Below are 25,660 nucleotides of genomic sequence, written 5' to 3' on the forward strand. Positions count from 1 at the left end.
TCGGTGGCAAAAAGTGAAAGGTTGCACAGGCCATTTGGACGTACCACAGCCGTTGCGCTTTATTTGTGTGTGACTGTTGTGAGCAACACTTACCGAATCGCACGAAATCTGCATGCCGAGAATGGGTTGTGCCATTTGAATGCAGTTGAGTAGGGTGAAGTTTACCAGCGACCACAGACAGACGGTTGCATCGTGACTGGACGAAACGAGCACTTCGCTGGGGTAGCTCATGTGGAGAGCCGTCACTGGGCCACGGTGATGATCAATTTTGGTAACCTAGATTTTCCACCAAACAACCCAACAATATGAAGAAAATGGAGGAAAGTAATAGTAAGTTCAGGGTCCTTGAAAGTTTTTAACTTTCACGCTGAGTAACTTCAGAACTGGGCACTTTCCACTTACCACTTTTCCCGTCTCGAATAGTGCGATTATGATGCTGGAATCATCACTACCACTTATGACGTACTTGTTGTCCAACGCTAACGTAGCACACAGTGCCGGAGCAATGTGTTCACTTGAAGGGAAAGGTAAAAAGAAGATATCAGACAAGTGTAAGTACTTTATTTTTGTTTGATTCTTTGATTATATGTACATATTCCAAGTTAATGTATATTCCAAGTTACATTTGCTTTTACTTTTAAATAAAAAATTTATTTAAGCTAGATGTAGTACATTCGACTTGGTTTATTACGAATTTTAATGATAATAGCGCAACGTTTCTGGATTCAACTTCTTTCAAATGTTTTTGTGATCACTAGAATATCGACCATTAAAACAAAGACGTATTTTAATCCGATATTTTCAAAGTCCGATTTTAAGCTTTTCACAAAGTTTTTTTCTCAACCAAAATGAAGCTCAAAATGACTTAGTTCTCTGTACGGTGGCCGTTGAAGTTACCTTAAGAACGACGCCATTGAGTAAGCTGTGTACGCAATTAATTTTAAAATAAATAAGATCCAGAAACATAGAATATTTCGTTGTCTAATGCTACAAATTGCAGTTCAACTTAAAATGAATCATGTTGAACTTATTTAACAATTGTAGATTACATACAATATTGGGATATATACAATAGTGGGTTATATACAATACTGGGGCGGCCCGGTGGTGTATGTGATAAACGACGCAAGTCCACACGGCCGGACCTGGGATCAAATCCCATCCGGACCGTTCCCCCGTAGCAAGGACTGACTATCCGGCAATGCGGTAAAAATAAGTCTAGTAAGCCAGAAATGGTCGGCGTGACTTTAGAGGTCATTTAAGCCAACAAGAGAGTGAGTGTGAGAGAGATATTGCTATTTCGGATAAGTATTTTATGTATGTGATTTTTTTTTTGCGAAATTTAGATATTACTTTCTCTATAATGGGAAATATGGTGTATGTTATATAGTAAAGAAATCTAATATAATGATAACATTCATTAGTTTCTCTACAAATAAACTAATATTAAAGACTTCAATTTTTTTATGAACAAATTGTTTCGTCACACCAAGTTCAAGAAATAGAAATCTCAAAATAAGATTTAATGGCATGGTAATTCCAGCATCGTAAAAAAGTATGATAACAACTTACTAAAGGTTGTTACAGTAAGCTGTAATACATGCCAAAAAGCAAATCACGAACGTCTTAAATACATTTCCATCGGACCGAAAATCTCATCCGCACCAAGTGTAGACAATTTCATCCAAAAACCATACACCATCTTGCCAATTCTATTTCGAGCCACCATTGTCTTCGTTTGTAAGTGAAATGTTCTCCAACGCTGTCCCGGTATTCTGCAAAGACGAACGCGCAGAACTAAAATTACCATTTTCTCTTCTCCCGTGCTATGTTAATTGAAAACTTAATATTCACTTTCCCCATTCAGGCCGGATGCGCAGAAACGCACACCAGTTGTGCTATGGCGTGCTTTGGCGAAAGAAAAGAAATGGGACACCCGCCAAACAGCGAGCCAGCAACGGCTTATCAATGCAAATGGAACGTGGCTTTTGCTGACATCGACCGACACGTTTTTCAGCTGTAGCTGATGCCGACCTAGCACACCACAGTTCGGGTTCGGTCAAGGCAAAAAAGGACACCCACGCGCCAGTTACAAAAGCTCCATCACTGTTCCACCAGGCTGAAGAACAGTCTGCAGTGTTCATTCATTTGATAAAAGTGGATTTTTCTACCATCTTTTGCTTGGAGCTGGTTCATTCTGCTGAGCGTTAATCCTTCCTCGGTATGTTTGGCCAGCAATATGCAAATGGTGCAAAACTGTGTGTCACCATTTGCATCACAAATAAATGATCTGCCGCGTGCCGTTTGTTCTCCCGTGGTAGTGCGGCCAAACACATGTTACAACGGCATCGGTGTCGACTTTTGTTTGTGGCGATGTAAAGCAGCTTGTTAAAGGTGCATGTTTCCTTGCGCCAAAAACATTCCAATCAAACGCAGCAGATCTTTTGAAATTAGAATACAAATTACAATTTCCTCTCAGCACAGGTGAGATTTCTTTTTGTCATCCATACATTCTTCTTTACATCCATCAAAAAAAAGGGAATGTTAAAACGATCTTTGATACCTGTTCAGAGGTGAAAGCGCTTTGATTGATATCCATTTCATACGCGTGTGATTCTATCCGTTTTCTCATGCGATACGCAAGACGATTGCCCTTTTTTTTGGGGGGTGAGTATATTATTTTTACGCATTGTTTCGCATCACATCGCGAACAAAATAATAAGATTTTCGCAACATATTTTGCAACACATCTTTGCAATTTCCGGCCAGAATGGTGAAAGCAAACAGAAAAATAAATTCCTCCTTCCCAATCTAGCACTTATCGCGAGGGTTGTCTTTTTTTTTCTTTTTTTCTAGCGCATTGAATACTTCCTCGGTGTTGGAACAGACAGAAAAAAAATCGAATTTTTATATCTCCTTGTTCGTGTGTACCAAGCGAAAGAATAAGGTGTGCCCTTGTGTGCAGTCAAGCCCTGGATGATTTAGCACCGTGTTAGGAACTCATTAATTTCCCAAATTTCATTCACTCGTGTGTGTGTGTTTGTCGGTATGTGTGTCTTGGATTTTCTGTACAGATTTGTACATCACCAGACAAAAACCATGACATGCGGCGTACGCCAAGGAAAGGTGTGTGTGTGTGTGATGCTAATGGTGAAGAAGATACATTGTACGCATGAACGATGGCTGTGTATCGCTCGGTAAGGCTGTACGCTTTCATTTGCATATTCGACCTGGGTAAGGACTTTGGTTGGTCGTTTCACTGCCGTAAGCAGCAATGACTCGCACGTTCCTTGCCTTCAGGTTGCAGGTTGGGCCTCGATAAGCCTCGACTTTTTCGGGTTATCGTGCTCCGGTGTGATGATTTTGCAAAACCATTACCACCTTCTACGTAGCATGTACTTATTGTTTTCTCCTCTATTTTCTCAACACATTCCTCCGCCTCCCAAAACCCCCCCGTCGTCCTAACGCCCCCAACAAACACATATGAGGCAACTTTTAAACCACAGACGAAAACATTTCAACGCACAAAAAAGGAGAGGGAGATGGTTCAGTTTCCATCACCACACGGTTATGCAAATGTTTAGCTAACTCCTGATCGACCATCGGACAGTTCGGTTTGACTAAAAAGCAACTTCCACCAGTTTCCCTATAAATAAATCTTTAGTACCGCTTGGCCACGATGCAACCAGGCGGCGGGTGAAACATGCAAAATTGTAGCATTTTACCGTAATCTCAACTTCATTGCCAGAGTCTTCATGTCCCACACGATAACGGATGTATCCTCGGACGTTGTGACCAGATACTGCGACAGAACCTTCATGTACGTAACCGGGCCGCTATGACCTGCAGAGAAAGAGAGAGAGAGAGAAAGAACGTGTGTTAAGAGAAAAAAAATACATGGTCAATGGACAAAAGCAACACGAAACATCGTACACGAAGATGCCAGATGCCGGACATGATGACGAGCCGATGGACGGACATAATAGGACATTAGTGATTGTGGCATGACAACAATGTGTCATGCAGTATACCGTCATTGCCTACCCGAACCCTGGTGTTGAATGATTGGAAAATAAAACGATCACACTGCCGATACAATTTATGTTTGCAGCATGGTAAGTGTCGGGTGTTTGGGATGGCACTTTGACAAACTAGACGTGAAGGGTTTAAAGATTTATTACAAAGAAACGTTTGTGTGGGATATAAAGTTGAGAAGCGAGAATAGAAAAAGCGCTGTATGAACTCTTTAAATAAAACAATATCATAAAATTTGAATACATATTAATTGGAAGCAGCTCAAACGTGATTCGCTTTCTTTGTTGTTTTTATTTCGGAACGAAAAATAAAAACATAATTATTCATTGACCCGATTCAGCGAGTAAAGATACTCGTAAGCATTCCAATAATTAATCCATCCAATTATCTCTTAAGCTGTGCGAAAAGGTCAAAAGTTTCAATGGAAGTGAGCAAAGAAAAAACAAGCAATCAAACAAAACGAAACGCAAACAAACTTACGTCGAATGGATTATTCGTCGTAGATGTCGCGCCTGACAGCTCCATCCAGCTGGCCTGATGGATGAATCTTTAATTAAAATTAACCTTTTTTTTTCGTTGTTGTAGCTGTCCTGAACTCTATAAAAAGTACCGAGAGTTCCGCTCTACCCCGAAGTTCATGCAAACATAAACAGAGGAATAAACCATCCGTAACAAAAGCTCACAAAAAGCTAATGTTCTCTCCGATAGGAAGCAAAAAAAGTGCTTTTATCCCTTTTTTTACCTTTCTTAATCTTTGTGAAGAGTGAAACAAACAAACAAAAAATGGCATCTTTTTTCGACTGTGTCAATAATACGATTTTTAAGTTGTATCTAGATTAAAAAAGACGCTTATTGTTTACATTCTTCCCGACGTTAAAAGACATTTTAAATAACTCGGTTAATAAACCACTTCTTCCATTTTTGGCTTATTTTTCTTTGTTGACCTTATGATTTCTTGCTTACTATTACTACAGTGGCTTATCGAATGACTTCATTAATTTTGCAAAACTAAAAATACTTTATATACGAAAAAAGTGGGAAAAATGACTTTATTGTATACTAGAAGATGCTCTAGACTACTTAAACACCAGGCGCCTCTTTTTAATTTTTACTCTGGGCTACTAAAATATCAGGTGTCTCCTTCACATCATAAGCACATTAAAAAATACTTTATTTGTTGAGAAAGTGTGAATTGATTTTTTTTAATGCAAGAAGATGCTCCAGACTAGTAAAACACCAGGCGCCTCCATCACTTCTCTTATTTTTACTCTGCACTACTAAAACACCAGGTGCCTCCATCACATCACATCGCAAGCAAAATTAAAAATATTTTACATTGTGATAAAATGGGAAAGTTTCATTATTGAATACATACAAGAATATGCTTTAGACTAGTAAAACAACAGGTGACTCCATCACATAACTCATTTTTACCTTGGACTACTAAAACACCAGGCGCCTCCATTACATCTTACGCGAAACTAAAAATACTTAACATACTAAGAAATTGGGAAAAATAATATTTCAGAATAGGAGAAGATGCAATGCGATATTTCTTGATGCTTCCAATTGTACCTGAATATTAAAAGCATTTATAGGCAATCAAAATGAACGACACTAATGAAAACACAAACCAATAGTACGGCACATGGTACCTACCTTTAAACGTATGCACTAGGCTATTACTCATGATGTGCCACAGCTGCGGGTCTCCAACTTTTGGTGATAATATCAGATGCTGTTTGGACGGCGAAACTTCAATGCAACGTACCGGGCCCGGTCCTGGTACAGTAATGCATCGAATTTGGCTGGGCAGTGGAACCGGAAGCCAACCAGTCAATGGTACGAGCAATGGGACGGTGTACCCATCGCACCAGGCCGTTGCCGATTGCACCGTTACGCTGAGCAATGCCTGCGGTCCTTCGTGTGCCGACACCGACTTTAGCCAGGAAATCAACTACAAACAGTGGTGAAAATATTGTTTAAAAAAACACCAATTCGCTGATGCTGGTCAGCTACAGTGGGATGAGTTTGAAATCGGTCGAGCATACCTGAGCACCCAGTTGCATTGGGTCGCGGGTCAGTACATCGCTCGACTTCCGGATCGTGTAATACACCAGCTCGATGTCACGATCCAGTATGTAACAGCGCACGTGCTCGATTAGACAGCGCAGATAGCTGATGGACACTGTTTGCACCTGTGGTCAAATGGGAAGTGGCATAAATTGTGCCGCAACGTCACAAACTGTCGCGAATACCTACTGCAGCAAGTAAAAAGTCGAAATTGCACACGGCTATTTCTTTTAGCTTTTTGGTGTCCTCCGACTTGATTAGATGATGCCAGGCTTCCTCCACGTGCCGTATGCTGTAGGAAATGTCCGGCCCTAGGTTTAGCACTTGGGTCACATTGTCATCCTGCTGTGTTTGCATGCCTGCGTTGAGAAGAGAAGGATTGGAACAAAAATCACAAAAAATAGCTTATTCGATTATTTGAAAATATTTCAACATTTTTAACATTTTTTTAATACTTCAAAAATCGAGAAATGAGATTGAGGCCATGAAAATTTATTTAATTATAATAAGTGTAGAAGAACTGAAAAGCCTCGATAAACTATAAATATTATCTACTGTATTAAAAATAAAAGTAGTCAAATCGTCAAAATCTAATTAACGTGATGTTATTCGTGTCACCAACGGGTCACTTCGAAGGTGTAAAAATGGACACGAAACATCAACACTTAACTACCAACGCTATAAAAAAAAGGTGAACAAGAAAAAAATCACCATCCTCGCATAATATCAAATAATCGTGAAGTTAACCATCGTACAAAGAGCAAAACAGTTGCGTAGGTGACGGTAAAGTGTGTCCTTTTACACGTTCCGACAGAGCCATCAAAACGGTACGCACGGTAGCACGAAGCATCTTCCCGGATAAAAGAAAACCTGGCACAATCTCCGAACCGCGTTCTCCGAAGTGAACCCGAACCCACCCTGGCCAACGCAAAAGTGACGAAATGGTACCATGTTTTATTATTCCGCATGCTGTGCATTTTGGTGGGGTGAGCAACAGAGGGAGAAGAAAAACAACACTCGCACACAAATAACAAGAAGCCATGATGAATCGAGAATTAGGCTGTCGGATGTGCCATCGTGTATCATTCGCACCGGTCACCGTCTTTTAATGTCAGCTCAATTCCAATTGCCCGCCGGTCGTACGCTACCGTACCACTGCCGGTTTTTGTGCTCTGTTCTGTAATTAAGGCACCCCCTCTCGGGTTCTACTCCAGCCCGTCCACTTCTTTTCGTCAAAACGGTGCCTTTGTGATTGTGCGTGGTGCCTTGCTGGGGATCGGCACTTTGATCCCATTATTCTATTTCGTGCATGATAACATTTAAGCTGGGGATACAATTTGATCCTCTATCCTTCCCACCTTACAAAGCGAGAGAACGTTGGACATTGAAAATGCTTTGTAATTTGATTTCGCAGCACATGTAACACGAACACGCAATTTTCTTTTGTAAGTTTAGAAGAAAGCTTACTCCGTACTATTGAACGTATTACTGTGTGTTTGTTCCGAAAGCGTGTCATCTGTGGTTTGTTTTTAATTAAAATTTAATTTTCTATACATCTTAAATTAAGCAATCAATATTTAACTCACAAAGGAAACTTATATTGAAACATTGATCAAAAGAAACATTGTTATTCAGCTTGCCTTCGGTGTATACAATTTATCGTTTTCATGCGCTTCACGAACAATGTTTACAATTTGCATATTGTAGCTATTAAAACCCTTTTACAACGTCGCCACATTGATGCACGCTCACGAACAACGATTCAATTAAAATCAATTTTAAAAATATGCACTTGCCTCTGGTAGAAAAAGCCCATCACCGTTCACGCCCGGCCCAAAACAAACGATGAATTGCGAAGCGAGTTGCGAACTGGAGACACATAAATCCTCCGAACGAACAATGCCGGGGCCTAACCTCTTTTGTTTGCACCCATCCCGCTTCAACCCCCCCAAAACCCAGTTCGAATGTCGGAGTGTCTAAAGCTCCAGTCCAGTCCTGTGGTACTGCTGGCCTTGGGCAAATGCTTTGCTGGAGTGCCCGAGATAAAAAGTGTGTCTGTGTGGAAAAGTTTTTCTTATACGCCATTGTTTTTTCCACCATTGTTACTTCAATTGTATGATGGATACAACGGAAAAACTCTACCGGTATGTTGTAGCAGCAGGACCACGGGAACGCCCCCAAACTAGTTAACGCGGCACGGGGAGGAAGAATGGTTCAGTGCTCCCATCTACAATAAAGAACTCTCTGCAAGTGTTCCATTGTGCTGGGCTATTGATAGTTTGTGTACGGTATGTACGATGTGCTGCAAAAACTGCTTTCAGGATGTGCGTAGAGCAAGAAAGTGTTGCAGCTTAAATTGATGCGAAAGGTGAACTAGAAATATCGTAGTACAGCGTAGCGTTACACAACTCATAACACACACAAACAAGAAAAGAAAAAAAGAACGAAAAGCTTTTGTTGTAAGCTTTATTTTTACTTGCACATTAGCTATCCGATACACGAGCAATTGTGTATAGTGACATCTCATTTTAAGAACTCATCATTTGCCAGCAACAGGATTGAGCAGAATAAATGATAAACGAAAAATAGTAAGTAGTGTCAATTAGCACTAGAAAGACTAGAAAAGTGTCACGCGGTACGGACCCACTCAGTGAGACTTTATGTTTCTTCTAATAGCATTAGCTCTTCAACATTGCTCTTCAAATATGAAAAGTCTTTCGAATGACTTTCAACCTTCAAAAAATAGCCTAAAGGAAAAACAGTAAAATAAAACAAATTGGGAGGATATTTTGTAACGAATATATTTCCGGTGAGAGCAAACAATCTACTGATAACGAAAGTGTTTTGCAATGTTCTACACAAACAGTTCGTAGAAAATATTGGAAGATTTTCAACGGTTCGTTCGTTTGTTTATGTTTCATGCTATATCACGTCTAAGGTACAGTTGCTTAAAGTTGCATCTTAGTACCCTCAAGTTGTAAAACTTCACGCAAAATGGTTAAATTGATCTGAAAATGTAGTAGGAAGCGTATAAACGTAACATTAAAAAAACAAAGAAGTTTTAACACAAACATGTCTGTTGGAATACATGCGTACCGCTGTATTCCGACACTTGTTGTCAGCGGGACCCAGCACTCACGATCGCAGAGAGCGATAGTAGGGCAGTGCGTGAGAGGTCAAGGATCAGTAGCAAGCTAGAAGAGTAGAGAAAAGGACTAATATTTTGGCGCACGTAAACACGCGCCTAAAAGAACAAATAAATCGTGCTTGCCTAAAATACCAGAATCTAACTCTCGTCAGCTTCTATCTCTAACATTCCAAAATATTATTCCTAATCGTTCGAGTGATCGTTTGTCAGTGGACTTTACTTTAGTAACGTGATACATTTGTGTGCGCGAAGTAAAAGTGAAGTGTTGTGCTACGAGCATTGAACTGAGTGGTGAAAAGGACAATGGATCAAGCACAGGACTCGCATGTGCCACGGGACGCACAATCCACTCCCGTGACGAGACCGGCGGCGGGGCGCGAGGGCGTCCGAACTCCTAACAGAGAGTCGTCTGTCTCGGGACTGCCATACGAGACTGCAGGAGAATCCACGCCGATGGCCGGCACGAGCAGGTGTGTCACGGACTGTGACGCGATACCACAAAGGCAAGTGCAGGACGGGTCAGCGGCATCCGTAGCAGTAACCACAAGGTTTATTGGTGAATCGTACCGCGATTCCATGGGACACAACGACCACGTGCAAGAACGAGCGATTACGTGGACGCCGTCGGAAGAGCGGCGACAAAGGAGAATCGAACTTCAGCGCGAGCTTCAAGAGCTCGATAAAGCGGAAGAATGGTGCCGAGCAACGGATCGTTTAGGAGCATCATTCTCACGGCCTCCAGGTTATGATGATCGGTGGGCACGCGAGCCGGAGTTCGATGAATGGGTAAAAGGCATGGAGGAATCCATGCAACGTGGTCATCCAAAACAAAATGGCCCTTCACGGCGTCAGGCACCTTTTCCACGAGGTTGTGACGTGTTACATGATGGCGCACACGTGCCCCCGTTTGATGGCGGGCACACAGTGCACGAGGATCGCACGCACACTACGAACGTTAGGCACAGCTATCCTATGTACACTTACACTGATCGAGCTATAGGTTCAAGTAATTATTACCCAGCACCCTATACGACTACTAATCCTCTCACGCAATCGCAGTTCCTTAGCCAAAGTCAAATTTCAGCTAGGCAAATTTCGGCTCGTCAAGGCGTTCCACGTGATTTACCGCTATTCTCAGGCGCTGTAGACGACTGGCCCCTTTTCATCGCAACTTACACGCGGACAACTGCTATGTGTGGGTATACCGACGATGAGAATTTGGTTCGATTGCAACACGCGTTGCGTGGTGTTGCAAAGGAAACGGTTGGCCATTTATTGGCGTTCCCTGATGGACTGAAGGAAGCGATAAACACACTACAGGCGCGATTCGGAAGGCCGGATTTGATTGTGGAATCGATGGTGGAAAAAATCCGTAGAATGGTAACACCGAAGATAGATAGGCTGGAGACGTTAGTAGAATTTGGGTTTGCAGTCAAGCGATTAATAGCAGCGGTGCATGCGTCGGGGCTTAGGGGCTACATGTATGATGTGGCTTTGTTAAAAGAACTCGTAAAAAAGCTACCTTCAGTGTTGTGCATCGAATGGGCGCGTCGTCGTAAACACTTACGTGAAGTAAATTTATACGAGTTTGGCCTATGGATCGGAGAGTTGGCGGAAGACCTGTGCGGAGTGATAGATGCGCCGGGAAGCTGCGTAGAAAAAGCGGAAAAAAGCGCGCCACCCAAGCAGACAAACCTTCAACGATTCCAGCCACATCGTGAAACCCGAGAGCAACGCGCCGGGCCGGGGCGTTCTACCACGGCCTATTGCAATGCCACAGTTACCACAGGTAATGAACATTCTACAGGGGCTGAATCTAAAAGTGAACCTTCGTCATGCATCTTATGCAAAGGATCATGCGGCTCTTTAGACAACTGTGATAGATTCCAGAAGGCATCAGTTGCTGCTAGGAGAACGATTATTACCGAGCGGAAACTGTGTCGAAAATGTTTGGGTCATCACAATAACAAGTGCAGCGTTACTAGTGTGTGTGGCGTAAACAGATGCAGTTATCAACATCATGCACTTTTGCATCAAGAAAACGTTTCCGATAAAACGCGTGAACCGAAAAAGAATGCACACGTGAACACCCATTCAGCTACTAATGAAGGCGTTTTACTGAAGTACGTTCCTGTAATCCTGTACGGTCCGAAGGGAAAGGTTGAAACCTTCGCGTTCCTCGATGATGGTTCCACGTCGACGTTCATGGAGCATGGACTACTTGAGGAACTAGGACTGAAAGGAACACTTCAGCCCCTCTGTCTTCAGTGGACGGGTGACGTAACCAGGAAGGAAGAAAATTCGGTGCGTTTAGCAGTATGCATATCGGGAAGAGCATCTCAGTCAGCGTCGTATGAACTTTCAGATGTTCGAACAGTGAGCGAATTGGCACTTCCAAAGCAAACGGTGAATGCATCTCAGCTTGCAGCCAGATACATTCATATGAGGCAAATTCCGCTGGAGTCTTACGTGGACGCAGTACCCCGCATTTTGATCGGAGTCGATCATTGTCGCATCGGTAGGTCCCTGAAGATTGCTGAGGGTGGTATAGATGAGCCAATCGCCACGAAAACTCGGTTAGGTTGGATTGTATGTGGACCGAACTCGGAGGTTTCCACCACGACACAGTCCTCTTTCGCGACGTTCCAGGTATGCTCGTGTGAAGCATCGGACAATGCATTAGTTGCTGCGGTGAAACATCACTTCGCGCTGGAGTCCATTGGCATCGACAAGACGGTCCGTCTAACGCAGTCGAGGGACAATGAACGAGCATTGATGTTGCTGGAACGAGAGACCAAGTTCGACGGGAAACGATACGAAACTGGTCTTCTTTGGCGATACGACGATATCAAACTGCCTTGCAACAAAGCTGCGGCCTTAAAGCGGTATGTATGCCTCAAGCAAAAAATGTTAACAGATTTCGTTTTAGCTGAAGCTGTTAAAGCAAAAATGGATCAATACAAATCGTCAGGATACATACGACGCTTAAGCCAAGCTGAAATAGCAGAGAAGCAGAAAAGGGACTGGTATCTTCCCATCTTCCCAGTAACAAACCCGAACAAACCCGGAAAAATTCGAATGGTCTTCGACGCAGCAGCCAAGGTAAATGGGGTATCTTTAAACTCACTCCTTTTGGCTGGACCGGATATGCTGGCTGGGCTCCTTTCAGTACTTTTTAAGTTTCGAGAGTTTCGCGTCGGCATCGTCGGTGATATACGCGAAATGTTTCACCGTGTAGGGATAAAAAAGGAAGATCAAAGAAGCCAAATGATCTTCTGGGAAGGCGATGATCCGAACGGTGAACCAGCTATCTACGCAGTTACAGTAATGACGTTTGGTGCGGCTTGTTCGCCTAGCTGCGCACAGTTTGTCAAGAACAGAAATGCGGAACAATTCGTGAAGGAACATCCACGAGCAGTAGAATGCATCAAGAACGAGCATTATGTAGACGATATGCTCGCTAGCGTGGAAACGGACGAGGAAGCTAGCGAATTGGCTAAGACGGTCCGTCACATCCATGCGTGTGGTAACTTCGAGATTCGGAATTGGGTCTCGAATTCGAAGAAAGTAGTTGAACAGCTACAAGACACGTTGGCCACGGAAACAAACGTCAACCTGGGGTACGATGTCATTACAGAAAAGGTACTAGGGATGTGGTGGAATACCACATCGGACATTTTCACCTTTCGGTTGTCCCCGAAACACGACATAGACCTTTTGGCCGGACGTAAATCTCCCACGAAACGTGAAATGCTGCGGACGCAGATGAGCGTCTACGATCCGATGGGCTTGCTGGGACACTTTATAATGTTCCTCAAGGTTCTCCTTCAAGAAGTCTGGCGTGGTGGATACGGCTGGGATGAAGAACTTGAAGGTCGTATAGCTGAGAAATGGGCCACGTGGTTACGAGTACTCCCTGCGGTTGAGCACGTAGCAGTTCCTAGATGCTACAGGCAGCTTAGTTCAACGAGTGCCAAGGTAGAATTACACGTGTTTTGCGACGCAAGCGAGAACGGGATGGCTGCAGTGGCGTATTTTCGTTTCGAAGAAGATGGAAAGTTGGAATGTGCCCTTGTTGGTTCGAAGACGCGTGTGGCTCCTCTAAAGTTTCTGTCTATTCCCAGGCTTGAACTACAAGCAGCAGTCATAGGTGCTCGTCTAGCTGAAACCATTCGTCAAAGCCATCGGATAAATATAAGTCGCACCATCTTCTGGACTGATTCGCGCAATGTATTGAGCTGGTTACAATCGGATCACAGACGCTATAATCAGTTCGTAGCATTTCGGATAGGGGAACTCCTCGAAAGCACGGACTCAGAGCAATGGAGATGGGTTCCGACGAAACTTAACGTGGCCGACGACGGCACCAAGTGGACCAAAGAGCCTGATTTGTCACAGTCCGGTCGATGGTTCCATGGAGCTCCCTTTCTTTGGAAGCATGAGAGCGAGTGGCCGGCCAGAGAAATTCCTACGAAGAACACCCCGGAAGAGCTACGAAAGAATGTTGGTCATCATAGCATCACGGAGCCATGGATTCGTTTCGAACGTTTTTCTCGTTGGAAGCGGCTATTGCGATCGATTGCGTACGTTCTTCGTTTCATAGGAAACACACGTAGTAGAATCCAACGAAAAGAAGCAGTAACCGGGCCTCTAACGCAAGACGAATTAGCGAATGCAGAACGGGTACTGATTACCACCATACAAAGCGAGGTTTATCATCGGGAAATCGCATGTCTGCAACTGCTTACAGCGAAGAAACACCCCTGGGAGAAAGGGATTGGTAAAGACAGTACGATCTACAAACTATCTCCAATAGTCGACAGAAATGGGATATTGAAGGTTGGGGGACGTCTTAGTGACGTATTAAACATCAGCGAACAGACGCGTAATCCGATCATCCTTCCTCGTACTCATCGTGGCACGGATTTATTGATCCGTGAGTTCCATGAAAGGTACAAACACAGCAATCATAGTACGGTGATAAATGAACTCAGATCGCAATACTACATTCCACGACTGCTGAGTGAGTATCGACGAATACGGAGAACATGCACGAAGTGTAAGCTGTATTACGCGCTACCGGCGCCACCGCTAATGGCCAACGTTCCACGGCAACGAGTGGCAATCGGCCAGCCTGTCTTCTCATTCACAGGTGTTGACTATTTTGGACCCTTCCTAGTAGCCGTTGGTCGACGCACCGAGAAGCGTTGGGGCGTTTTATTTACGTGTCTTACCACCAGGGCTATCCACCTGGAAATGGCCTACTCCCTTAACACGTCGTCTTGCATCATGGCGTGTCGTAGATTCATCGCAAGGCGCGGAACCCCATTGGAAATAATCAGTGATCGTGGGACAAACTTCGTCGGGGCATCTCGCGAACTGAAGGAGGCGCTGTCATGTGTCGATAACGATGAGCTGATGACCGAGTTCAGCGGGCCAAATATGAAGTGGACCTTTAATCCCCCGGGAGCACCGCACTTCGGAGGATGTTGGGAACGGCTGGTACGTTCGGTAAAAACGGTGATGGCCAAGATAGACCTTCCGAAACGACCGACGGACGAAGTGCTGCTTTCAACGTTTGCTGAAATTGAGCTGATCATCAACTCTAGACCGTTAACATACGTGCCCCTGGACAACGAGATGACAGAACCGATCACACCAAATCTGTTGCTGCTTGGAAGTTCCAATGGGAGTAAACCGCCTACTACTTATTGTGATGGACCCACAGCGGTGAGATCGGTGTGGAGAGCGGCGCAGCGCAACGCGGACCTGTTCTGGCGAAAATGGGTCGGTGAATACCTGCCAACGCTTACACGTCGTACTAAGTGGTTTGAATCGGTGCGGCCGATTCAGGTAGGGGATATTGCGTTGATAGTAGACAACAGTTTACCGCGTAATTCTTGGCCAAAGGGACGAGTCACGTCGATCGTGAGAGCCAAAGACGGACAAGTGAGACAGGCAACAATAGAGACGGTGAACGGAACGTATGTGCGACCTGCTCACAAAATCGCGAAGCTAGACATAGTAGTTCAGGGAGAAGGTTTGACCGAATGCGAGTATCCTAGCGAAGAAAGCGAACGGACGCTTGACGCGTAAACCCATGTACAACAAGTAGGGCGGATACACTGACAACAAAACAAAAGTGCAACCACAGTTGCGTACAGTGATGCACTCGAGGGACATTGTTGGAATACATGCGTACCGCTGTATTCCGACACTTGTTGTCAGCGGGACCCAGCACTCACGATCGCAGAGAGCGATAGTAGGGCAGTGCGTGAGAGGTCAAGGATCAGTAGCAAGCTAGAAGAGTAGAGAAAAGGACTAATATTTTGGCGCACGTAAACACGCGCCTAAAAGAACAAATAAATCGTGCTTGCCTAAAATACCAGAATCTAACTCTCGTCAGCTTCTATCTCTAACAATGTCTCTAATCGGTGAGAACGTCTTTGACGTTTTGCTACCGCTTTTCAGTACAGGATAACAAATATAAAATGAAAATAATAAAACAATTTTATACTGAATGTACTTTATATTGTATGGAATAAAAAACAAACGGAACGATGGAGTTCTAAACAGATGAAGTGGCAAAAATATTCCAGAACACAAGCTAGGGATAATTCAACAATAACGTAATACGTACAAAAAATGTGAATTTTTGATCATCCTACCCCGTCACTAAACGCTTAGAATAAAAATAATAATAAAATATAAAAAATCTATTAATTTGAAAATTTTCTAAGGTCTTAGCTTTTTTTTGAGTAATTTAGCAAAATTTTATAAATTGATTTATTTTAATACCAAGTGATTGAAATAAGTTTTTTTTCACTCAAATAATGCTTTAAATAAAAAAAGTAATAAAACTAATAAAAAATATAAAAAATTCTAAAAATTTGAAATTTTTTAAGGTTATTGCCTTAGCTTTTTTTTGAGAAATTTAGCAAAATTTATAAAATGATGTATTTTTGTTTCGTTTCGTATTTTCGTTCGCAAACGCGACAATTGCTAAGCATGTAGTGACGGGGCCACTCTCTATCGTAACAAAATGTAACGTTGGAACGCGGAGTAGGGCCTAGGAGTTTATCTTTACTTGTTGTAGTTTAGCCATATTTCTGCTGTCGAGAGCTTATAACTGGGCTTCTATTAAACGCTTTAACCATTCTCCAGCACAAAATAAAATGTTATAAATGTTAGATAAGCTATATACAATGAACAAAAAAGCGAATTATTATCTCATTGTTCCGATTGGGAGTTGAAAGTTCGAACGAATTTAACAAACTTGTAGAAGCAGCACAACCACAACAAAGAAGCATCTTATTTTATGCAACAAAACACAAAGTTGAACGCCTGACAGTAACCAAACCAGCGTTACGAAGCAGTTGATTGATCCCTTAAGGAGAAGTTATGCTCTCTGTTATCTTGAACAAAATAAATGGTTCCAGTAAAATTAGGTAATCAAAAATGCTATGCAACAAAATATGATTAAACTGTATAAAAATAGAATAAACCTGTACAAACCATAGAAATCGACGATCACGTTCACTGATGAAGTGAAAATACAAGCTTAATTAGTGCAAAGCTTAGTGACCAAAACGTTCCATCCATTTGCTTGCTCAACACTTCCTCAAGCACTTATCAAACTTGTGCAAAAGTAAATTTGCTTTCAAGCACCCGCCACTTGCATTTGTTTCCACGGCGCTTCCACACCAGCATGGACCAAGCATTTGACGGCATCGCTAAACATCGCTGTAGGAAGTTTAAATTAACGCTATCGATTTTTCATTTAACAATAAAGAGCACTTGAACGACAACCAATTAGCCGTCTAGCGTCTCCTGCTGAGGGCCGTATCATACCATTTAAAATCTTGCCCCAACAAACAAAGGTACAGGGGCACTATTCCTCGACTCGGAATAGTCAGTAGCTGGTGGTATCCGTTTTTTTTTTGCTTCATTCGCCCCGTTTGTTCCATTCGTAAAACAATGCTAGTGATGCTAGTGCCGGGGCACTATCATGAACGGCCAGGCATCCAACACCATCATCAGCGACGAGTGGGTACTTACTCGATTTTCTGCTATGCTGTTCGGTCGACATGTCCTCACTATCGTCACCGTCCGGTGGGAAGAACAGATTCACCAGCTCCGAGTGAATGGAACGGGTAATGTCCGGCGTCATGTAGCGGGCCCTGGTAATCTCCGAACATATGCTGTGCCGCCAGACGATCAACAGCTTGCCGGACATGAGTTTCTCCCGCAGTATGAGCCCTGGACAGGAGATTAAACAGGTGTGAGCAGTCTAAATTGAGGATTGAGCCAAAAAAAAAACAAAGCCGGACAATCATACGTACTCATTTGATTGCGAATTGTACGGAAGGTGGAAAAGTTGAAGTCTCCCTCGTGACTATCGATGACCAGCTCAGCGTCCTGTGTCGGCATCAGCAACTCAAGCAGCTCCGTTTCGGTCAACCCATACTCGGAACACGTAATGTAGATGGCTAGTCGGCTAAAACCTTTTACACCGAATCGTTGCTCCATCGCATCGAACAATCCGTTTACCAGCTGCACGAACGTGGGCACATCGTGCTCGGGCTCCTCCGGGGCGGATAGATTCCCGCCCCAACGTAGCACTTTGGTTTCGTTTTGCTCTAGCGCAAGATCGAAAAAGTATTCCGCACACTTGAACCGTTCCTTCTGCATCGGCGTCAACCGGAGTGATTCGATCGGCACCGTGGTAGACACGACCAGAAACACGTTCCAGGGCAAACTGATAGGGAGCCAGGACAGTGCGGCCACGATGTCGCAGTCGAGTGGATTCAACCGGTGCAGATCATCGATGAACAGGAAGAGTATCTCGTTGTGCAGGTCTTCGCAGTGCTTCAGCAAGTTCTGGAACCAGTTGTTGATGTACAGCGGATCGAACGATGCATCCTTCGGCAAGTAACCCTCGGGAATGTTCAAGATGATGGCCAGCTGTTGACAGACGACGCGCAACAGTTCCAGATTGTAGGCGGAACGGGGCGTAGCCGCAGCGTACCGTATTATGCGGTGCACCTTTACGTGCTCGAACCAACCCGTCAGCTCGGTGTAGATGTGTGACAGCAAAGTGCTCTTGCCCGTACCGTGTCCACCGTGGATGAAGTATGGCGGATGCCGGCTACCCGACCGGAAGTTCATCTGCACATTCTGCCGTATCCGCTCCGGTACCTTGGACGAGATGTACTTGTTTGCACTCAGGTGCTCATTTAAGTACATTAAATGCGTTGAATGCTCGTGGAATATTTCCTGCAAAATACATTGTACGGCCAGGTAAGAGCATGAAATGGTACGATTTTGTTTTATCGCATTCCGATGCGGTATAATGATTTATAAAATTCAATGATTATAATGTACAGTTGATTGCATAAGAATAAAGCTGCTTTTTACACGAATACCCTTTAGTATGGTCTGGTTATCAAACTAAAATATGAATAAAAACCTAAATTTACAACATCTAACGAATTATTTTCCTTAATGTGATAAGCTGTTTAAAAGCCGTGTTTATCTTCCACTAGCATGAAAATTGTAATCCGGGGCTTCAATGCAAAATCCAGGCAAAAATCACTTTGGATTCTTTTATAAATAATTATTAATATCTTCATTTCAAATATCTTCTTAATTGCCTAATGTGATGTTGAAATAATAAGCTTCCTTTGAAATATAAACGTTGCTGAGATAATACCAACAAATATACATTGTTTAGAAGAAAATTTTGTCTATGTGGGATATTAATAGTAATTCTTGTGTAATTAGTCATAGTGACCTTCTATAAACTATTATCTTCCATAAACAAAGACCCTTTAAACACACTCGTGGAGAACATAAAGATTTGATTTGAACATAAAGTACGGCGATGCAACACTACATATCAAAATATAAAGATAAATTTAAAAAAAAAATTATATTTTGTTTTATTCTTAAGAAATACATAAAATTAAATTACACACTGTACATGGCATATTATTGGTTTCTAATCCATATTTAATAACTAAATAGTTGTAAATTTATTCTTTCCATTTTAAGGCTATTTTCACAAATGTGCTTTGGTCATTCTTTTTACAAAAGCAAACTACCGTACATTTAACACCCGCCACCAGACTGTCAGCACTTTCGACAAGATAAACCAACATGTAAGTATGTTTGCAATGTTATTAGCAGTTTAGAGCGATGAACAAGTTCCACACAAACCACCAAATCCTACTAATAAGCTGCGCTTCCACTCCTATCACTCGTACGAACAGTCTATTGTTTCCATGCACCAGCACCAACACACTCAAATATTGAACAGCAAATGCTATAGATTTATTACGGGAAAGCTACTTGTGTAAATAAATAAAAGGCTTTTGTTGGTTATACCGCAATAACGTTGCTTATTGTTGTACGTATAGCAGTAACGAGTTTCTCCTACTGCACGGTCGAGCATTGTTGTGCTGAAACGACCATCATTTACACACATTCGACCAAAATCGCCACCAATTCATTCACCCACATCGACGATCGATGAGCGTTTTCAAGTGCAAAAGTTTCAAGCATCGGTGAAAATCATTCCATCATATCGGGGATTAACGAACATATGTACCGACATTAGCACTTTGCTTCCGGCTCGAGCACGAGCTAAAAAAAACACCTCCCCAAACAGACCTACGATTGTATTTGTTATTCTACACCCTCCCATCCAACTTACCTGTACCGTCTTCTTGCGTCCCTTGCCACCGTTCGGATCCTTGGCCAAATCCTGATCGATGGAAGCCTTCATCATTTCGAACATTTTGTTCTTGAAGCCGCTCAAGTAGAGATCGTGACATTCGAGCTCCGGGTCGATTCCATTTTCCGCCCAATCAACGCTGCACGTTCGAAAAATCAGTAATGAAAACATCGGGCCCGTACCAATCCACCCCGAGATATCGGATAGATTTACCCAACGTGCACAAAAAAAAACCACCGAAGCGACGATCGACGAATGGAATGAAAAGAACAAAACAAACAAACCGGTTAGGGAATGAATATTCATGTGGATGTTTTTTTTCTTTCTTCGTTTAGTTTCATCTATCCACGGTGAGGTCCGAAATGGACGGGAAATTCGTGGCTCAAATGAGTTTCGCAACTGGTCGGAACGCAGGAACTGATGGCCCAACAAAAAAAAAAACAGGTGGGAAAACAGAGCGAACCGGTCACTGATTTCCTTCCGTTTTTTTTTTCGTTGGTTCATTTCATATAGACTTACGTTAACGTCTGGTGATTGCTGGCAGGTAACGCTTGTACGAGGCTGCTCACTAGCTGTTCCACATCCGTGCATTCGGCCGTGCCCGGGGGACCATCATCTCCGTGCTCGGTAGAACCATTTTCCGGCTGCTTCTGCCACTGGCGAAAAAGTGTCAAAATGCGTCCCGGTGAACACGCTAGAAGCGGACAAGCGGTGGCAAATACAAACGATGACGGTAGATAGATGGTCACGAACACGGGGACGAAAAAGAAAAGATGGATGAACGGTTAATGGTGTGCAACACAGCGGTGCTGATTATCTATTTATTTAGGTCGATTCCAACTCCACGCTAGACGTGATGTGTTTTGTAACAGAACAACCTGGCACCGAAAGTGGTTTTTGGTCGGCCATTTTTTGTTTTCTTCTGTGCCAGTGGATGGACAGATATGGAAAGATGGTGAAATAGTGTAATGGGAATGGTATCGTAACATGCAATCTTCTCATTAAAGAATCCCAAAAAAGACTATTGTTCATTTTTTAATGCTCACAGCGAATGTTGTTTTATACCTTGCGACATGGCGACACATTTTTTTCTGTATCGGAGCGTCGATGTAACATAACGACAAGCAATAATATTTGTTCTAATGTTTATTGCTTTTCTTAGAACGATCAAATAAAACCAAACAAAACAACTCAAACGTTCACCAACCACGAGCAAAGCTAATTAATATGTTGGATGCGAGCTAGATGTTTGCGCCTGTCGACAACACAGATGAATTATAGGACGTGTAGTAAATTAATTATAGTAAAACGTCCATTATCCTTATTCTTTGGTACTCGAAATCCACGGCCGGATAAGCAGGACTTACGAATAAAAGGTACAATTTCTTTAATTGTTACTTATACTATACAGATAGTCCCCGAGATAAGCGACACTAATAAAAATTATTTTAAAAAATATTTGAATAAATTAAAAGACATTATCAATCAATTGTGTGCTATAAAATCGTTGATCTGTCAAATTTTGAAATATAAAAGGCACTGTGTACCTCGGTTACTAACCTGTACATTTATAGGTAATCCCCGAGGTATGCGGATTCGACAAAAGCGGACTTTTCATTTGGATAACTGAGTGATTTTATAGCGCAAAGTTTAAGGAAATGATTAAAATATTAATTGAAAATGCCTTCTAATGCAATCAAATAATTATTTTTGTAATTTTTGTTACTGCTTTCCTACAAAGAATTGTCCAAAAAGGGGAATACATTAGGCGCTTGAATCTTGAAGTTGAATCTCCAACTATTCATTGATTGGGAAAGGAATATTATATAAATAGAGCATCTTGCATTACTCATCATTAAGATCTTTACTTTCTATTGTTATTGTTTTCAGTTAATGCAAAAGTAAGAATAAATCTTTGTTGCCCAAAACCTTACTATCAACGCTTCTAAGCCTCTCAAAAACAACTACATCACACAAACGTCTAATGAAATGTAATCGATCGTAAGTAAGCGTTTATTGATTTTCCGATTCATGCAAAACGGAACGATTGTCGTAATAGGACTTTCACCATCTACTACTCTCTACATTTGGCATTTATCAATTACAAGCTTCCGGGTGCAAGCCGGTTATCTACACACCAAAACAAAACGGACAATCACGATAATGAACGCTAAGTGGACACGTTCCGCGAGCGCATCGGGAAATGACAACTGATTTCCATTACTCTCCATTAACCTTGTTACGTGACGTGGAAACATGATGAAACGATAATCCGTTACAATCTCGCCGCTTGTGAACATTCCATCGCTGCGAAAAGGTCAGCTGCTATGAATATCCGTACGCAGGGGGCGTGGGGAAAGTGGTCAATAATTTCATTTCGCTATAATTGAATATTTGAAACAATGTGCATAACATTATGCTTTAAATGAAAACTTTCGGCTCACTTCCACTTGACTAAGAAAATTTTCCAAAATCGAAGTATTGAGGCTTATTTTTGAAAGCCTGTTGAAAGTGCCATTTCCATCAATATCCACAAATTTCTCTCTTTTTTCTGAACCCACTTCGTCTAACAGACGCTACAAGCAGTCGGCAGTTGACAGTGAGTGCTACAACTCTATTGAACCATCATCGAACGATCAACCCGAGGGGGGTTCTTCGCGTGACAAAATAAAACCACATCAGCGTTGGGTAGAAACTCTCGAAATCGTTGACATACACTCCCCCCATTACGAACGATCCACTTACCTAAACCCTTTTCAATTTCCCGTGCGATAGCTCTGGTTTTCAGTCGTTTCAGATTATCACAGAATTGTTCCCCGTCCAATCCATCTTCGGATGACTTTTCCTTTCCCGCAGCCAGGCGCAACACTTCCTCTAACCGTCTTTCTAGCAGCTCGCGCAACCGTTCCGCTTCCTTCACCCATTCCGCCCGATCCAACGTTCTGGAAATGGAAAAGAAATATTGAACAAAGCGAAGAAAATGCGTGATAAACCGTAAGCAAAGAGGGGTTGGGGAATTGGGAATGATTGGGAATGATGCGGATTACGTCACTGTCGTCGATACAAGGGCATTTAGCCTGGTTACCGTTCGGTGGGTTCTAAGGCCGGAAAGCAATCGGTCCGTCACCAGCAATAACTGATTTGATCTGAGGTAATGTTTTTGATATAGTGCTTCATCCCCCCCCCCCACCAAACCACAAACTCATGCCTCTTAATTCAAGAAAAACCTGCCTCCATCGTTTCCTGTACAAAGGACAATAACGTCACCCTGAAGCAACGCAATTTCCATTCAGAGGGGGGAGGGAATTGTTGACGTGGCTTAGCTAATTAAATGTTTCGCATTCTACTTCGCAATGCGACTGAGCAAAGAAAGCGCGATTGTGTCAAGGACTTGTGGCGAAAGGTAAGGATGACTTGTACGAGGTAAAGAGTGAATATTTGCAAGACTCTTACAAGTGCAAAATTGAGCGAATTTCCCGGTTTTCAATCATCACCATTAGATGGGCGACATTTAGTAAATTTATTCATTCCGAGTCCTTTCGACTGGCGGCACCCGTACAAGATAAATTAGTTCTATTGACTTTTCGTAATGGATTAATTTTCCACGGAGAAGTCCTTTCCTTTGCCGAACCGATCTTTTGTACTTAGTTTTGGATTTTTTTCGATTATTTTTCCTTTCGTAATAAATTAATAAACTTATCATTATGAAATTATTCATGAATGTAATTATTGGCTTGTTACATCACTGTAGAGCTATTTTATTAAAGGATAACAAAAAAGTAAAGAAGGCAGATTAATAAAATGCTAAACACAGTTATAAAATGTAGGTACTCATTAATTAAAAATTTTATTAAATCTTATATTTTGGTCACTTTGAACAATTCTCCATGCAACATAAAAATACATGTAATAAACAGCCAACTATTCTTTTAATTGATTCAAATTGGCAAGTGGTTTAGCTTTATATACTTTTTATTGTACTATTGATAAAAGTCATCAATTTTTAATCCATATCAAAAATAATCGCAAACCGAAACGAATGCATTTTTCTTTTGTCTTTTTTTCAAACGAAACATCTCTATCGATTGGGGATTGATTTAATTAATCGTCTAATACAATAATAAATGAACGCCATAACCTGAATATAGCATCCGATAAATAAGCATGATTGATAACTTCTCGCTCTCCTGTGACCATTGCTCAATTTCTTCTAGTATCTTGCGATCATTAAAATATTGTCGATCGTATCGAAGCCATCGGCCCGATACCAATCAGCAATAAAAATAATCAATTCATCATCCAGCACTTTATGTCTCTCTTTCCGTCAGCCCCAAGGGCCTTCCCCCTTATATGGAGGGCGACCGAAAATCGCACTGTAAGAAGAAGGAAATTGAAATGGTTTTGCCACCCACCTGTAGTCCGTAGCCAGCCAGTAGTAGCATCCTTCACCGTTCGCCAGCCTCTCGTCCACCGGATGGATGCCCGTCTGTTGGCCTCTGGTGCTGTACCACTTCCGCAAACATTCCACCTCGTCGCCGGTCGATAGCTTCGAAATGGCCGTAAAAATGGTGGGGTCGAGTTTGGTTGGCAGTAAAAAATTGCCTAAACGTGACCCAAGCAGTACCTGTTGGTGTATTTTTGTGTGTGGATGATGATGGAAAATCGAAGACGTCGAAAACGGTGTTTTGCCGGACACATGATGGTGAAATGGACCGGTATTGCCAATGGGATAGTGAAACAAAACGTAAGTTAAACCGGAAACACCAATCACTCACCGTTTTTTTTATAGAAACCGGAAGAAAACCCCCGTAAGCTAACTCATAACTCGTCAAAACATCCTCAAATTGAGAGAAAGGGAAAAACAGAATAAAGATGCGCTACCGCATGAAATGATGGGGATGGGATGTTTCATCCACCTTTTTTCCGATTCTTACAGTTCTTTCAACTTTTCTAATGTATTGAAAAGGTTGGTTTTTCAATCGATTGATATTGAATTGCGTTCAATAAATCCTTTACAGAGGGTTCAAGACCTTTTTCTTAACGTGCGTTTCCAGTTTTCGTTGCATTTTCGTTTAATCTTATTGTTTAGTTAAACGCTAAACGGGTAACCAAAGATAAGCAAAGCAACAAATTGTTACGGGTGATCGAAATATTACAAAGCAAAACCCCTAAATGAGGTTACAAACAGCAGATATTTCAACTCAAAAGCTTAAATGTCTGGCTTTTGTTTATCGAGGCAAATTATTTTCATCAAGTTGTTATCAAGTTTGCAAAGTTGCAACTTTAACTGGATTTTTATCTGGATTTTGTTTCTTGTGAACTTCAACATAATTCAACTCAACTTTAACAAAATTCAACAGAGTTCGAAACGCCTGTAATACGGCGCTTCTGTTCATTGCAAAAGAAAGTTTAATACAATATTATCATTGAGAAAGTTAATACCAATTAAAGGATTTCAACTTATAGGGTTTTCGATGGTATAATTCACATGTTCATCGAGATGTTATTTTTTTTTTCAGGGATATAATGGACTCTTTCAGAAAGATAATGAAATGTACAGAAGATTGAATTGACTTGTTTAACAAAACCATAGAGCAATGGTTGCAAATTGTGCAACAGTTGCAAACAGTAGCATTTCATGTCAATGAAATGCCTTTGAAAACCCTGTA

General features: G+C 42.1%; 1 protein-coding gene across 5 annotated transcripts in view; it reads right to left on the reverse strand.

Moving 5' to 3' along the window:
- The window catches only part of LOC125771413 (protein qui-1), a 58,304-nt gene that overhangs the window by 10,761 nt on the left and 21,883 nt on the right, over positions 1 to 25,660 (reverse strand). For all 5 annotated transcript variants that reach the window (XM_049441995.1, XM_049441996.1, XM_049441997.1 and 2 more), the window contains exons 6-17: positions 24,404 to 24,615; positions 22,737 to 22,933; positions 20,511 to 20,685; positions 19,971 to 20,130; positions 17,599 to 18,532; positions 17,315 to 17,515; positions 6,298 to 6,467; positions 6,087 to 6,233; positions 5,695 to 5,992; positions 3,726 to 3,843; positions 403 to 514; positions 94 to 276 (exon numbers count right to left, since the gene is read on the reverse strand). In XM_049441995.1, coding sequence (XP_049297952.1) covers positions 94 to 276; positions 403 to 514; positions 3,726 to 3,843; positions 5,695 to 5,992; positions 6,087 to 6,233; positions 6,298 to 6,467; positions 17,315 to 17,515; positions 17,599 to 18,532; positions 19,971 to 20,130; positions 20,511 to 20,685; positions 22,737 to 22,933; positions 24,404 to 24,615 — 2,907 coding nt within the window. The remainder of the gene's footprint in view (positions 1 to 93; positions 277 to 402; positions 515 to 3,725; positions 3,844 to 5,694; positions 5,993 to 6,086; positions 6,234 to 6,297; positions 6,468 to 17,314; positions 17,516 to 17,598; positions 18,533 to 19,970; positions 20,131 to 20,510; positions 20,686 to 22,736; positions 22,934 to 24,403; positions 24,616 to 25,660) is intronic.

This window comes from Anopheles funestus, chromosome 3RL, assembly GCF_943734845.2.
Source record: "Anopheles funestus chromosome 3RL, idAnoFuneDA-416_04, whole genome shotgun sequence".
Taxonomy (NCBI): domain Eukaryota; kingdom Metazoa; phylum Arthropoda; class Insecta; order Diptera; family Culicidae; genus Anopheles; species Anopheles funestus.